This window comes from Asparagus officinalis, chromosome 5, assembly GCF_001876935.1.
Source record: "Asparagus officinalis chromosome 5, Aspof.V1, whole genome shotgun sequence".
In the NCBI taxonomy this organism is placed as follows: Eukaryota; Viridiplantae; Streptophyta; class Magnoliopsida; order Asparagales; family Asparagaceae; genus Asparagus; species Asparagus officinalis.
Genome location: NC_033798.1, coordinates 102128240 through 102143606, shown reverse-complemented (window position 1 = coordinate 102143606; position 15367 = coordinate 102128240). Strand labels below are relative to the sequence as shown.

General features: G+C 35.7%; 1 protein-coding gene across 2 annotated transcripts in view; it reads left to right on the top strand.

The window, feature by feature from the left end:
- Positions 14851-15367, top strand: part of LOC109840432 (uncharacterized protein At2g39910) — a 4662-nt gene continuing 4145 nt past the window's right edge. For both annotated transcript variants that reach the window (XM_020409081.1, XM_020409080.1), the window contains exon 1: positions 14851-15367. This exon is cut by the window's right edge and continues 62 nt beyond it. In XM_020409081.1, the coding sequence (XP_020264670.1) occupies positions 14914-15367 (454 nt within the window). In that variant the 5' untranslated portion in view covers positions 14851-14913.

Genomic DNA, 15367 nt, shown 5'->3' with positions numbered 1-15367 from the left:
GGCATTATTTATCATTCCATGTATTTTTTAACACAATTAGCTAAATTTAAATAGTTATCAACTCAGGGTATTTTTTTGCTATGTTTTGTAACTTAGGGGGTATAATTACTTCAAGAGCAAAACAATAAGGTATATAAGTGTCATTTAGCCATGTTTAAATTACAAAAAAATATTCTAAAATTTATAGATTTCAAAACTTAGAAACAACATAGATGGATTCCAGGGATCACCATTAGGCACATAAAGATTTAAAATTAGTAAAAAAAACCTCAAAGGTACAAAAACTATCTCAAAAGTAAAAAATTATTAAAAAATTCAAAAATTTTTAAAACTTATAACTGGTACATATCAAATTTAGAAATTATTAGCAGATTGCTAAAATTTTTAAAAAACAACCCAAAATTTTAGTAATTATAAAAATATCTTCAAAATTTCAGAGTTACGAGAAATATTATAACATTTAAAAACTTATCACCAATACGTGAAACATAAAAATTATAAGCACCCAACTTAAAATTTAAAATTTTCATAAAATACTATCAAAGTTTAAATATTGCAAAACACACTCTCAAAAGTTTAAATCACAAAAGGCTAAAATTTGACAAAGAAAAGAGAAAATGTTTGATATTATTACATTAAGATATAATAGGTTAGCATTAATTGATTATAATGTATAAAGATTTATCTCTAATATTGATAATATTTATTTATAAAGTAAAAAAATACAAGGAGTTATGTATGGAGAAACTATCAGAAAGTTCAGAGATATCCTTTAAAAGAACTAAGTTGTTTTCATTTCAAATGGAGAAGTGAAGGAAATAAACTCAAAATTCAGAAACATTCACGAATCACCTGAATTGACATTGATAAAAAGCATGTCGAGTAAAGAAGCACTAACCTAGTTCTTCTTGAAGAACATATTGAACAATTATGTCCTAATTAAAAAACATTATTCATGAAAAGTACAAGAAAAATTAGTAAGTACTTATAAATTTTCATACTTTATTCTAAAAATACTGAAGGAATCATAAACTTAATATAAAATTTTATATAAATAATCTTGTAATAGAAACTAAAGTGAAGCCATTGATCAACTATATTGTGAGATATAATAAAGTAGATAAGATGAGAAAATTCACTATAATGGACAAAAAAATATGCACATGATACTTAGTTACCATAGTGTAAGTAAAAAAATTTAAAATTAATATTTTTCTTTTCTTTATATAGTGGCACGACTCTGCAAGTATCCTTATTTGGGGATACGACTATCAACGAAAGATTATTTTTTAAGAACACGGTCAAAGATAAGCATGTAATAGTACTATCACATTTCAAGATCTTTAAATATGAAGGTAACATATTTTACAACTAAAATTCTTATTAAATGCCACTAAATATAAAATTCATCTTATACTTGTCTCAAATTTGTATGAAAGATATGTATGTCATCGTAAATTGTGTTAATAATATATCAACTTATTAAAGAAATAAGAGATAGATAAGCAAACCAAGCACACATCCATATAGCACAATAAAAAAAATATTACACTTTAAAGTTAATATGCAGGGCTCATTCAGAACAAGCTGCTAAAACAAAAACATCTCCATCAAGGCTCTTTATAAATACAACACAAATTTAAATTATTTAATATTTTTAAAAATAGCTTAATTTTTTTGAGTAAAATCAGGAATCTTTAGAAGTGATTTTCATGAACTCTTTTAATTTTTTATATGGTTATGTGGATGCTTTTATCCTATAAAAGTATATAATAAAGTTAGCATTAATATTTATTTTATGATTTTTTTTTAAAGTCTATGAGTGATTAGCAACAAAATTTATATTATCTTTAGTTTTATTCTAGCCCACTTTTAATTAATCATCTTGTCTTATTGGCTTTAATTATTCATCCTTCTTTTATAACATTATCTTTTCAAGTGTTTTTCACTTTTACAACATTATACCTTCTTAAGTCAAGTTTGGTTTCATGCCGATCTAAATAACGCAAAAATTCAAATTAGCTTTAGATTATAGTTATTTCTTGTCAATTCAATTATTACATAAAAATTTTAAATTTGGTGTAGCCCATTCAAACAAACATTAAAAATAATAATCACAATAGTAAAGTTTGAACCCATTCAAACAAACATTAAAAATAATAATCACAATAGTAAAGTTTGAAAACATAAGTGAGAAAAACAAGTAAAGTAGAACTGAGAAACAAATTTTAGTAAAAAAATAAGTCAAAAATACTTAATCATAATATTTAATCACGTGCATTGCATGTGCATAAATCCTAGTTTGATTAAAACCGCAATGTTCTAGGCTTCTAGCGTCCAAGATGGATCCACATGGTTCTCCATTTAGACCATACAATTAAAATACCGGGAGTTAACCTTTTACTCCACACATCAAAGTTGCATTGTTTATAGTTTAGACCATAATCAGGGGCAAATATGAATGAAAAACTTAAAATGATAGCAATCTGACGAGTTCCGACAACTAAGAATCCAGATTTCTAAATCATTGATCCAAGTCTCTTTGTTTTTTTCTCGAGATTAGCAGCGAATGCTTTCTTTCTTTATACTAAATCCTTGATTAGATCCCGTGTTTAGTATTAAACGATAATTAACAATTATTCTCACTGGACCTTTGTCTCGCGTGATGAGCATTGAAGTGGGACCCGGGAAAGAAAAACACGTAGAGGTGGGAGTCGTGGGACCCATCTAAGAATTCAAGCTCGCTGGCACGTGCTGGGATGAATCATGCAGCTAACTATGCAGCTGTTAAATTGGACGCTTGTAAGGGAGATTGTACACTGTCTCACGAGATTAAATATTAACTAACAATCCTTTGAACTTTTTTGACGGATTGATGTTTTCATGAAAATACGCTAGTTGTAGTTATCTGTAAAAAGTAGGGAAATCACTGTAGAAAAACTAATCTATTACATTACAGAAGGAGGTGAAGCTGTTCTCTTCGTTCCACAATTTGAGAATTCAGTGTTATTTGCCATCCCTCTTTTCTGGAACGTCCATTTTTCTTTTTTTCCAGAAGCGGTTGCGTAATAGTATTGAATATTGATAAAGCAAGAAAAAGGTTTTTTGGTCAAGTAATGAGAATGGAGGAGGAGTTTCTGATTTAGTTGCTTAGGACTTAGTGTGTAGACCCAAAGAACTTAGAGGGTTAGGTGTTCTGGATTTTATAAATATGAATAGAGACTTGCTGACAAAATGGCTGTGGTTTTGGTTTTCAAACAGAGAAGTGTTATGGAACCTGGTGATATCTCATTGTTAATATGATGGAGGATATGGTTTAGAATGTTTTAGATCCAAAGGATCAAAATGTTGGAAGGATATCCTTCAAATTTTAGATTTTTTTTTATATAACACGTTAGTTTTTGTGGAGAATGAGAATAAAAGATTTTTCTGGCTAGATAAATGGTATGCTGAATAGACTTTAGCATTTAGATTCCCTGAGTTATATGTTTTGGTTGAAAAGGTTGAAAAATCAAATGCTAGTGTGGCTTCTTTGAAGAAAAGAGTTAGAGATGGATGGGAATGAGAGATTTCTTTTGTCAAATAATTACAAGGACAAAACGAGCAAAATTTACCCGCGCGTTGGCGCGGCATTTGTGTGAAGAAGCTGTTAAACATTTTGCTTAGAAAATTCTTTTTTAGTCTGTGTATAGAAACATTTTTAGGAGTTTTATTATGAAAAAATTAGTGTGAATGAAGAAAAAATGATTTAAGCATTTGGTTCACAAAATTCTTTTTTAGTCATCTAGATTTTGAATATTATCAATGGTGTGGAATGTTCAGATAGTGTTGGTAATAGAAGATGGAAAGGTATATGGTAGATTCCTGTGCCTTTAAAGGTACAAATCCTTATATGGTTGATTAACTACAAAGGGTAAACACCAAAGATAGATTATTTCGAAGGAAAATTATAGTAGATAAAATGTGTGAGATGTGTGCTTTAGAAGATGAATCCTTGAATCACATTTTCACTGAGTGTGTGTGTATGTTTCTTCCTTGTGGAATCCTTTGAAATGTGAATTTCAAGCGGAAGAGTTGAAATTTTATGATGTGATTGACATTTGGTCATGGAAAAATAATAGCATTCCAACTAAAAAAAAGGATGAAATGGGATGTTGCAGAGTGTTGTTTGATGTGGAATATTTGGCATGAAATAAACTTACATATTATTCACCAGAAACACAGACATGCTTTGGATGTTCTTCACCAGATTAAGAAGTTTTATGATTTTTTGGTAGGCGATCTTCCATCAAGGTACAAAGAGACGAGGTGCTATGTGAAGAAACATAAGAGAAGAACTGGACATGGTGATGTAAGAGATGCTGCAAATCAATTTGTTGCTATTTCTGGAGGTGGGTCGACTGCTAATCAAGATGAGTAGAATGATGGGGAGTTTTCTGATGTGACAGACAAAGTTTGTAGCTGTATGCACCTATTGTTGTTGGGGAACGCATGCTGTGTATCATGTAACCAACCTGGAGCTTTTAATGGAAGTTTGTGATGGCTGGGGCTTTTAAAACCCCATCCTATTTTCTTAAAAAAATTAGAGCACATTTAGCAAATAGTCAAAGTGGCTTTTAAGTCACTTTGAAATGTTTGACAAATTGTTTATTTTAGCTTATTTTTTGGTGGAATATAAGCCGCAAGATTTAACCAAGTAAATGACACATATATCCCTCCTCATCCCACAAAATTTTCAAGGCAAGTCCTTTTGGCGGATTTATATGCATGTTTATTTTGATTATTTTGACAACAGTAGTAGATTATGATGCATCCATTCGCCAAATACGATGGACTATAATCCATTTGCGGATTATAATTAGAAGTTGTCAAACATGCTCCTAATTGTAGTTATGATATAGTTCTTTAAGCATTTCAAAAATTATTTTTTGTGATTTTATGATATTATATGCTATCGAGGGTGTTTTTTTTTTTACATAAGAAAGTAGTAAGAGTACAAATCAAAGCAATAATCCCTTTTGAAGTTGTCTGTCCCTTTTGAAATTATTACTTTAAGACTAATCATATTCCTTATTCATTCTTTAAAGTTTTCATCTTATCATCAATACATCCCAAGAAGTTTAGATAATAACTATAATAATATATAAGAAGAAGAAGAAGAATCACACATAAGAACTTCATCTCAAAGAAAGGAACAAAAGACAAGTAGATAGAATCTACCTTTCCCATGGTCATATATATCCTTTTATTTCCTTAAAAATGTATATAATGAGAATGAGATAAAATAATATTTATGATCCGATTAAAAATAAATGCATTTAGATTCGGGATTGGTGTCTCCAACTTATGATGTAAGTCTTCCAACAACCTAGTAAGTAGCAACACCAACTATCCAATCGAATTTTGCAATAACCTAGCCTGTTAAGTGTAATCCTTTCTGTATAAACCGGTGGAAATTAGCATAAAATTGACTGCCTTCAAAATCTCATTCCAGAGTCTCTCCTAGAGGGGGTTGCCTCGTCAAACTAACATTTATGTATGTGCTTCCCTTGTCAATACAAGGTTTAAGAGTACAAATCAAACCAATAATCCCTTTTGAAGTTGTCTGTCCCTTTTGAAATTATTACTTTAAGATTAATCATATTCCTTATTCATTCTTTAAAGTTTTCATCTCATCATCAATACATCCCGAGAAGTTTAGATACTAACTATAATAATATATAAGAAGAAGAAGAAGAATCACATGTAAGAACTTCATCTCAAAGAAAGGAACAAAAGACAAGTAGATAGAATCTACCTTTCCCATGGGCATATATATCCTTTTATTTCCTTAAAAATGTATATAATGAGAATGAGATAAAATAATATTTATGATCCGATTAAAAATAAATGCATTTAGATTCGGGATTGGTGTCTCCAACTTATGATGTAGGTCTTCCAACAACCTAGTAAGTAGCAACAACAACTATCCAATCGAATTTTGCAATAACCTAGCGTGTTAAGTGTAATCCTTTCTATATAAACCGGTGGAAATAAGCATGAAATTGATTGCCTTCAAAATGTTTAACATATTTTCTCATTCCAGAGTCTCTCCTAGCTAGAGGGGGTTTCCTCGTCAAACTAACATTTATGTATGTGCTTCCCCTCTCAACACGAGGTTTAAGAGATAAAATGTCTTTTTTCTTTAATTTTATATTCCAACTCTGATGAACCCAAGAACATAAGAGTTATATTGAAACTTCTCAACTATCCAAATCACCAGTGGATAAATAAGATGTCCTTAATCTAGACATAAGTACATTGATCAAGTGTCTATTTCCCCGTGCTAATTTCACGTAACCCCTTTGAAACTTTGGGATTTTTTCTTTCATATAAGCCTAGTACTTTGTTTATCTTGCATAACCCCTATTGGACTTTGGGGTGTCTCACAAATCCTCAAACTTTGACATTTTCTCATTGGACTCCTATATGTAATTTGCCAAAAAAAAAAAACTAAAATGTGTCCGAGAGAGGAAAAAATCCCAAAACTTATCACTTGTCATTTACGGACAATGTAGCCCCACTTCTAAACTCTGGGTTTTTTCTCTCAAGTGAATTTTATTTATTTACAAATCACATGCTCATTTTTTAAAGTCACCCCAAAGTCCAACGTGTCATGTGATATAACCAAACTCATTAGGATTGTGCGAAAAACGCCCCAAAAGTTTATGTAGGGATTGGATCGTTAAAAAGCCTAAACAAGGGCCCAACAAAGAGATTGACTTGCAATGAAGAACGAGTCGTATCTTCCAAGCAGTGAGTAGAAATTGTACAAATAATAAATGAAAAACCACATATCTTTTTTGAGATGGAGCCAACCAAACCTACTGCTGTACGATTTGTTGCCTTTTGTTTAGTGAAGTTCCCTCCGGATTGAGAGGTATCAAACTTTTTACCAGTTTTTACTATTTATGGTAATGCTTTACAAGTTTGTTTTGATTAGGAAATAAAACCAGTTTGATGCTAATTTTGACCAATTTTGACCTACTTGTTTCCTCAATCATAGGGAGTCTTTTAGGGAGAGTTTTGTTATATATATATATATATATATATATATTTTTCTCATTGATTCAACATGATATATATACAAGAGGCAAATCAATAGTTGCCTGAAAATCTCCCATGATGCACGACAATAGTTTGGGAAATGTAAAACATATTTTAGGAAATAGTTTCCTATAACAAAGCAAGCACCCATATATAGCCTATCCTAGAATCAAGGATTAATCATCACAGATGCTATCGTATCCTAGAATCAAGGATATAATCACCACAAATGATATCGTATCACCCCCCTCAAGTTGGAGCATGTAAGTCTAAAATGCCTAACTTGTCAAGAAGAAAATCAAATTGCTTCTTTCCCAAAGCCTTGGTAAAAATATCCGCCAATTGAAATGTCGTCGGTACATACGATGGAGCAATAAGACCTTCCTAGATTGCATCTCGCACGAAATGACAATCAACTTCAATGTGTTTCGTGCGTTCATAAAATACCGGATTCTGCGCTATATGCAATGCAGATTGACTATCACAGAAAAGAGGAATCGCCTTTGGATGATGAACTCCCAAACTCAAAAGTAGACCTTTCAACCATTTTAGTTCACAAGTAATGGAAGCCATAGAACGATATTCGGCGTTGCTTTTTAGTTTTTCATGAAATTGGCGAATTCCCCAAAAACACAAACCAACCAGTGAGAGATCGCCTGGTAAGAGGATAGGCTGCCCAATCCGAGTCACACCATCCTGTCAAAGATAGCTCACTGTTTGAGCGCAATAGAGTGCCTTGACCCGGAGATTTCTTTAAATAGAGAACAACTCGTAATGCAGCATCCCAGTGTTCCTGTCTTGGTTCCTGCATGAATTGTGACAGGACATGAACCGAGTATGCCAAGTCAGGACGAGTAACCGCCAAATAAATAAGACGCCCAAGCAAACATCGATAGGGCTCAGGATCCGAAAGATAAGACCCCGTGGCACGCGCCAACTGATGATTCTGTTCGATCGGGAATGAAACCGGCTTTGAGCCCAACAATCCAGCCTCCGAAATAATATCAAGAGCATATTTCCTTTGACATAAGAACAACCCTAAAGAGCTTCTAGCCACCTCAATGCCAAGAAAATATTTAAGCACACCAAGATCCTTCATATAAAAACATTTGCTCAAATAGTCTTTAAAACATGTCACCGTAGCGGAATCATTACCAGAAATTACCAAATCATCAACATACACTAGTACATTAATCTGTACAAGCCCTTTAGTGTAAGTGAATAGGGAATAATCAGAGTAGGATTAAAGAAAACCATACCCCTTTAAAGCTGTCACGAGCTTTGCAAACCAACATCGAGGTGCCTGTCTCAAACCATACAACGACTTACGCAAACGACAAACCAAATTGGAACCAGTGGAGCTAAAGCCTGGAGGAAGTTTCATATACACCTCCTCGTTTAAATCACTGTGAAGGAAGGCATTATGAACATCCATCTGATGCAACTCCCAATTCTTTGATGCGGCAACTGCCAAAAAAGCTCGAACTGTCACCATTTTTGCTACTGGAGCAAATGTCTCATTATAATCAATTCCTTCAACTTGATGATTGCCAAAAACAACTAATCTGGCCTTTAATCTCTCAATGCTACCATTTGAGTTGTATTTAATGTTGTACACCCATTTACTGCCTAGAGCTTTCTTGCCAGGAGGTAATTTTTCCATAGTCCAAGTTCCATTATCTTCCAAAGCACGAATTTCTTTTTGCATAGCAGTACACTAGCTGACATCTTTTGCAGCCTCCTTAAAGGACCGTGGCTCAACACCTGCAGTTACAGCTGCAAGAAAATTTCGGTGTTTCACAGTAAATTTGTCACAACTAACATAATGTGCTATGGGAAAAGGCGTACCCGAGGGAGTGTGATATTGTGGATCAGGTGGAGCGAGAGATGGACTTTTCTTGATAACCGTATGTGTCACGAAGTCTCGTAATTTAACCGATGGGAACTTTTCCCGAAACCCGCGGCCCAAGTTTTCCTCCCCTAGCCTACGGGAGCTTCATCAACCCCCTCGCCATCCGTTGAGAAAGTTGCCACAGAGGGAGCATCCCGAGCGTTTGGACATGGATCGGATGTTGAGGGTGGCGTCTCAGTAGGCAAAGACATGTTGCTAGGTGGGGGTGAAACCATTTGAGGAACAGCGATGACGTCCTCATGCATCATCCTATGATCATCCATATCATCAATAAACTCTTCAGTATAAGGAACATCACTTTCAACTGTAGGAGCACGATTTGTGACTTCCACATTCAGAAAAGGAAAGACATTTTCATATAACTTCACATCCCTTGATACAAAGAATTCTTTTTTCTCAAGGTCAAATAAACTCCATCCCTTCTTACCAAACGGATATCCCACAAAAACACATTTACGACTCCGACTAGCAAACTTGTCGCCTTTAGCTCGTTGATTATGAGCAAAAGCTAAACAGCCAACAATGCGTAAGTCACTGAAAGAAGGCTCACAACCAAAGAGAATTTCATAAGGAGTCTTTTTTTGGAGAACACTAGACGGAGTCCGATTTATTAGGTGGGCAGCGGCCAAAACACATTCCCCCAAAAAATAAATTGGCAAGCCTCCTTGAAATCGCAATGCACGAGCAACATTCAAAATATGTTTATGTTTCCTTTCAACTCTTCCATTTTGTTGAGGGGTACCCACACAAGAAGTTTGAAATAGAATGCCATTTGCCACAAAATAATCTTTCATGCAGTGAAACTCTGTTCCATTGTCACTACGTACAACTTTCAATTTTTGAGAGAATTGACGTTCAATGATGGCAATAAAGGACATAAACATCTGAAGAACTTCTCTTTTATCAATTAATAAATAAACTCACACAGCTCGAGAATGATCATCCACCAAAGTTAAAAAATAACGAGCACCACAAGAAGAAAGTTCATCATATGGACCCCATAAATCACAATGTATTAACTCAAAAATCCGAGTTGATTTATTTTCACTCAAAGGAAAACTGGCTCTAGGATGCTTAGCACGATGACAAACTTCACATCCTTTATCTAAATGACCCCTAGAATCATGTAAAAAAGGAAGCAACTTCACTACTTTCTCGGAAGGATGACCCAATCGATGATGCCATAGCTCCAAGGACTTCGAACTAGCAACTGAAACCGCTTGTACCTTGAATCCTTGTCGTAGGTAGTAAAGTCCATCCCGTCTCTCACCCGTGCCAATCACCTCCCTCGAACGTTGGTCCTGTATAGCACACAAGTTAGAATTAAATTGGACAAAACACTTTAGATCATCATTCAGTTGAGACACCGAAATTAAATTGCAGTGTAATTTAGGAACAAAAAGGACATTTTGGAGCAGTATTGTGTCCGTAAGTCTCACAACACCCTCCTTAGTAGCAACCACCGTTTGACCATCCGGGAGACCCACGGGACATGGAGAAACCACTTTAATATTCAATAAACAAGATTCATTACCGGTAACTGTTAGACCCTAGAGGGGGGGGGGGGGGATTAGGGTCTTATGCTAATCTAATCCGATTATATGCTAATAAAAATTAATTAACAAGTTATCCTAGCAAGTATAAAATACAACAAGTTATATGAGCTAGGATAAGCAATAAGAACAACAAGATATATATCCTATATGATAAATATATGCAAGGATATGTAAACTAGCACAAGATGATATATCCTACCAAAGAGATATACAATATGATATATGCAAGGATATGTAAACTGACACAAGGGTAAACAAAATGAATTAGATAGTGGATCATATAAATAATGAGCTAATGATAATGGCGACAAGAAATATAAACACAAGTATAAATAAACGCCAAAGCATACTCAAACACAAAATATGATCACGGAGTTCGGACCTTCCGTCCTATGTCTCCGCTCCCCACTCCCGGGGAGAATCCACTATCACAACCGGGTTTTCTACGTTCACCCGAATAACGTTTACAACCACACTATGTCGGTTTTCAACGCTCACCGAACAACATTCACTCCTCACACTCGGTTTTCTAGTTCACCGAAAACTTCACAACACACTCGGTTTTCTAGCTCACCGAAAATCTTACAATCTCATAATGTAACAAATATAAATTTATTCTCTACAATAGATGAGAACTCAATTAAGCACAACTCAAAGTTACAATCTCTCATAACCCTATTATACTATGTATGCAAATACAATAAGCTCAAGTGGGTGTGTGTAACAATGAGATAAAATCAAATTAACTAAACTCAAATATAAAATCTAGCTTAAGAACAATGATAATCAAACAAGTATATAAATGTAAAGCTAGAGTTTGAGTTTAGAAAACTTCTCAATTGATAACAAGAGATGGAGGGAGGATAGTTGGAAGCTCAAACTTCAATAGATAATCTCCTCAAGCTCTTGTGGAATTGATTCACAAAACCGAAACACTCAAATGCTTAAAAGCTTCTTAAAACAAACTTAAACAAACACTAAACAAGTTTAAACCCTTGTTAAAATCTTTTAAACCATTCTCTTAGATTACTTAGTTAGAACTGAGGTAAGGGGGGTATTTATAGAAACCCCAAAGCCAAGAGAAAGCCAAGAAAAAGACCAAAAAACCACTCTGCAACGGTTCAAAAAATAGCCGTTGGAACTGAGTTGACAGTGCGGCGGTCGACCGGTGTGGTTGACCGCAAACAACGAAAAACAGAACAAAAACTTCCAGACAGTTCGTCGGTCGACCGCACTGTAGCGCGGTCGACCGTGGGTACTGTAGCAGCTATATCCAGTTTTATAAAAACAGTTAAAAATAGTAAAACAGCTCCAAACATGTAGAATGACATGTTAGAGAAAGAATTTCTGAAAAAGAATTTCCCAGTTGAGAGAAATAAATATTTGAACACAGATTTACAGTTTCTAAAAAACTGCAGACATACACGATTTTGTAAAATCAATTGGGCACAGTAAATCAACTCCAAAAATAGTAAAATTTTGAGAAAAGTTTCTAAATATGTAGATAAACATGTAAAAGAAAGAATTTATTGAATATCACCTCCCATTTATGAAAACTTATCTGTTTTGTAAAACATGCACGAACATGCACGAACGAAAAACATGATTTTGTAAATTCCATTAAACATAACAAATCAATCCCAAACTTGATAAAACTTTGCAAAATGTTTATAAACATGAAAACAAACATGTTAGAAAAAGAATTTCTCAATTTTCATTTCTCAATTGTGAAAACTCATTATTTTGTAAAAACATGCATGAATATGAATTTGTTAAGAACATGTTTTTGACAAAAAGAGTTTAAACGCATATTGAAACTTTATAAAATGTCTTTATAAATATTATAACACATGAATATAAAGTAAACATGGTCAATAAAATAATATCACAAAGTTTTCTCAAAATAGCTCATTTTGTGAGAAAATCCAATATTGTGTGTGTATATGATATTGAGCTTAGAGTATTAAACACACATAATATAAACCTATACTAAATATACCCAAGCTTGATGAAGGTCTTCAATGAGCATGACTTGGTAAACTTTGCGGAAGAAGCTTGTAATTGGATCTTTAACTTGAATTGAATTTGCTTCACTCCACAATTCCGCCAACCTCTATTTGATATGATCGTTAAGGCTCGATTCCATCCATCCTCTAACTACATTGTTTGTCTATAATAAATAAGAAAACACAAATACTAGACAAACAACATTAGTGATAAATTGTTTGTTAAACATTATCAAAACAAGAAGGCCAACAGTAACATGATGAGAGCAGCCGGTATCAATTATCCAATCATCCATACCCAACTTACCCTGCAACCGGTTAGAGGAAGTAGAAGGAGAACCAAATGCGGCTGATAATGCCGCCCATTGTTCGGCAGTAAAGCCCGTAAGAGGGTGCGCAGCAGGAGCGGGGCTCGACGTTGCAAGAGGTGCACTGTGATTAACGTTGGGTGTAGCGACATTAGCACGCACTCCGTTACGACCACGACTCGTCGAATTCTTTGTTGACGGAACGGTTGATTTTCCCTTCAAATTGCCTTTTCCCTCTAGATTAGAACCATATTTTTCCAAGTACCAATCTGGAGTACCATGTATATCAAAGCAGGTAGCAAGATCATGACCTGATTTGTGGCAGTGAGAACAAATCAAGGCCGCCTTCGCCGTTCTATCAAGACGCGGTTTGGATCTATTCTCCGTACGCACATCAAAACCAACTACATCGGGTTTCTATTCGGTGATGCGTGTGATCCCCCGAACCCGCTCATCTTGAGCGATTTGTTGGAATGCTCGATTCAACGTAGGGAGAGGATCTTGTGACAAAAGAGTCGACCGCAATTGGGCATAATAATCGGAACACAGGCCAAGAAAAAATTGGTGTAGCCTATCGTCGGCACGCCGTTTTTCATGTTGTTTACCAACTTGACAAGTACATTTACCACACTTGCAAGAAATCAAAGGCTCATGTTTATCTAGTTCATCCCATAAAACATTCAAATTACTGAAATAAACAGCAACAGACATAAGTTTTGTTTGCTCACAACGATTAATATCTCCCTTAAGTTGGTGAATACGCGGACCATTCACAATCGAGAATCGTTCATGCAAGTCATCCCATAAGCGTTTGGCATCATCATAATTCGATAGCATAGAACGTACCTCGTGATCAATCGTATTCGTGAGCCATGAGACAAGCATGCATTGGATTATGACCCAATCATCTTTCGTACAAGGAGGGACGATATCTGCGATTGTCCCGTTAAGAAAACCGAATTTGCGCCGAGAGGAAAGAGCGACGCGGATAGCATGAGACCACTTATCAAAATTGTCAAGCTTCAGACGAATGGGAGTAATGAAGTCGCCGGGGCGATCATGTGGCCCTAAGTAGAATGGCGAACTGGGATCAATCTTTGCCGGTGGTGGAGGTGTGGCTCCGTCAGCCATGGTTTAGGAGAAAAAATTTGTTAACCTAAACCTTGCTCTGATACCATGATATAATTCAGGTTTTGTTGCTTTTCTCATTGATTCAACATGATATATATACAAGAGGCAAATCAATAGTTGCCTGAAAATCTCCCATGATGCACGGCAATAGTTTGGGAAATGTAAAACATATTTTAGGAAATAGTTTCCTATAACAAAGCAAGCACCCATATATAGCCTATCGTAGAATCAAGGATTAATCGTCACAGATGCTATCGTATCCTAGAATCAAGGATATAATCACCACAAATGATATCGTATCAGGTTATCTCTTCGTAGATTTGAAGATTGTTCCTTGTGGATTCAAAGAACGCCTCTTGATGGATACCAATGTTTCTTACTTCCGCGTTGCGCTAAAAGTTTAGATTTATTTATTTATTTGTTTATAACTGTTTTTTCTACACATGCGAAAACATGTTTTCAATGTGTTGATCCCGCAGAGACTCCATTTTCCAAGTAAGTATTCTATCAGAACACCCTCATAAAATAAGGATAATTTATACCATTCGCGGGTAAATAGAGGAATATCTTAGAGTTTGTGGCTACTCTATCAGTGGTGTGCATCATCGCGCTCCTACAAAGATGGTTCTGGTACCATCTTTGCTATATTCATTCCCAAACAGTAACTTTGGGAATTGCATTGCCGAAAATGTTCTTTTGGACCTGGTCTGGTTTGGTTTGGGAGAATGGCAATTTAGTCCTCACACACCCCTAAAGTTACTGTTTGGGAGCGTGAATAGTTGGACCCTTCTGTACCATCGACTCTATCAATGATACGGAACACCCGACTCCTGTAGTTGGTTCTGATACCCTGTATATAAACCAATTCGTCGAACGCCTCGCCTTCGTTCTCCCACGACCCCCCCCTCCAAAAAATGTCCGCTTCAAAACTCTACTCCCTCTCCCCCTCTCTACTCACCACCCTCTCCGGCGAAATCCGCTCCCTCCTCTCCCAAACCCATTACACCCCACCCGAATCCGACTCCATCTCCATCAAATCCCTCCTCCAATCCCTCCTCCCCCAAAACGGAGCCTTCTCCTCCCCCGAGCAAACCCTACATTTCCTCCTCTGCCTCTGTTTCCTCTCCTCCTCCTCCTCCTCTGATCATCACGACTCCCCCTCCCTCTACTGGATCCCCAAACCCCTCTCCTCCGCCGCCAAATCGGCTTTCAAAGAGATCTCCGATGGGTTTTACTCAGGGAGGGAGGAGGAGTTCTTCGGTGATTTGATGAGCGAGGCGGTTCCGGAGCTAAAGAAGGTTATTAAGGAGAGCTGTGTGGATGCTGATGAGGAGGAGGAGTTTGTGGCGGGGGGGGGCGGGGGGGCGG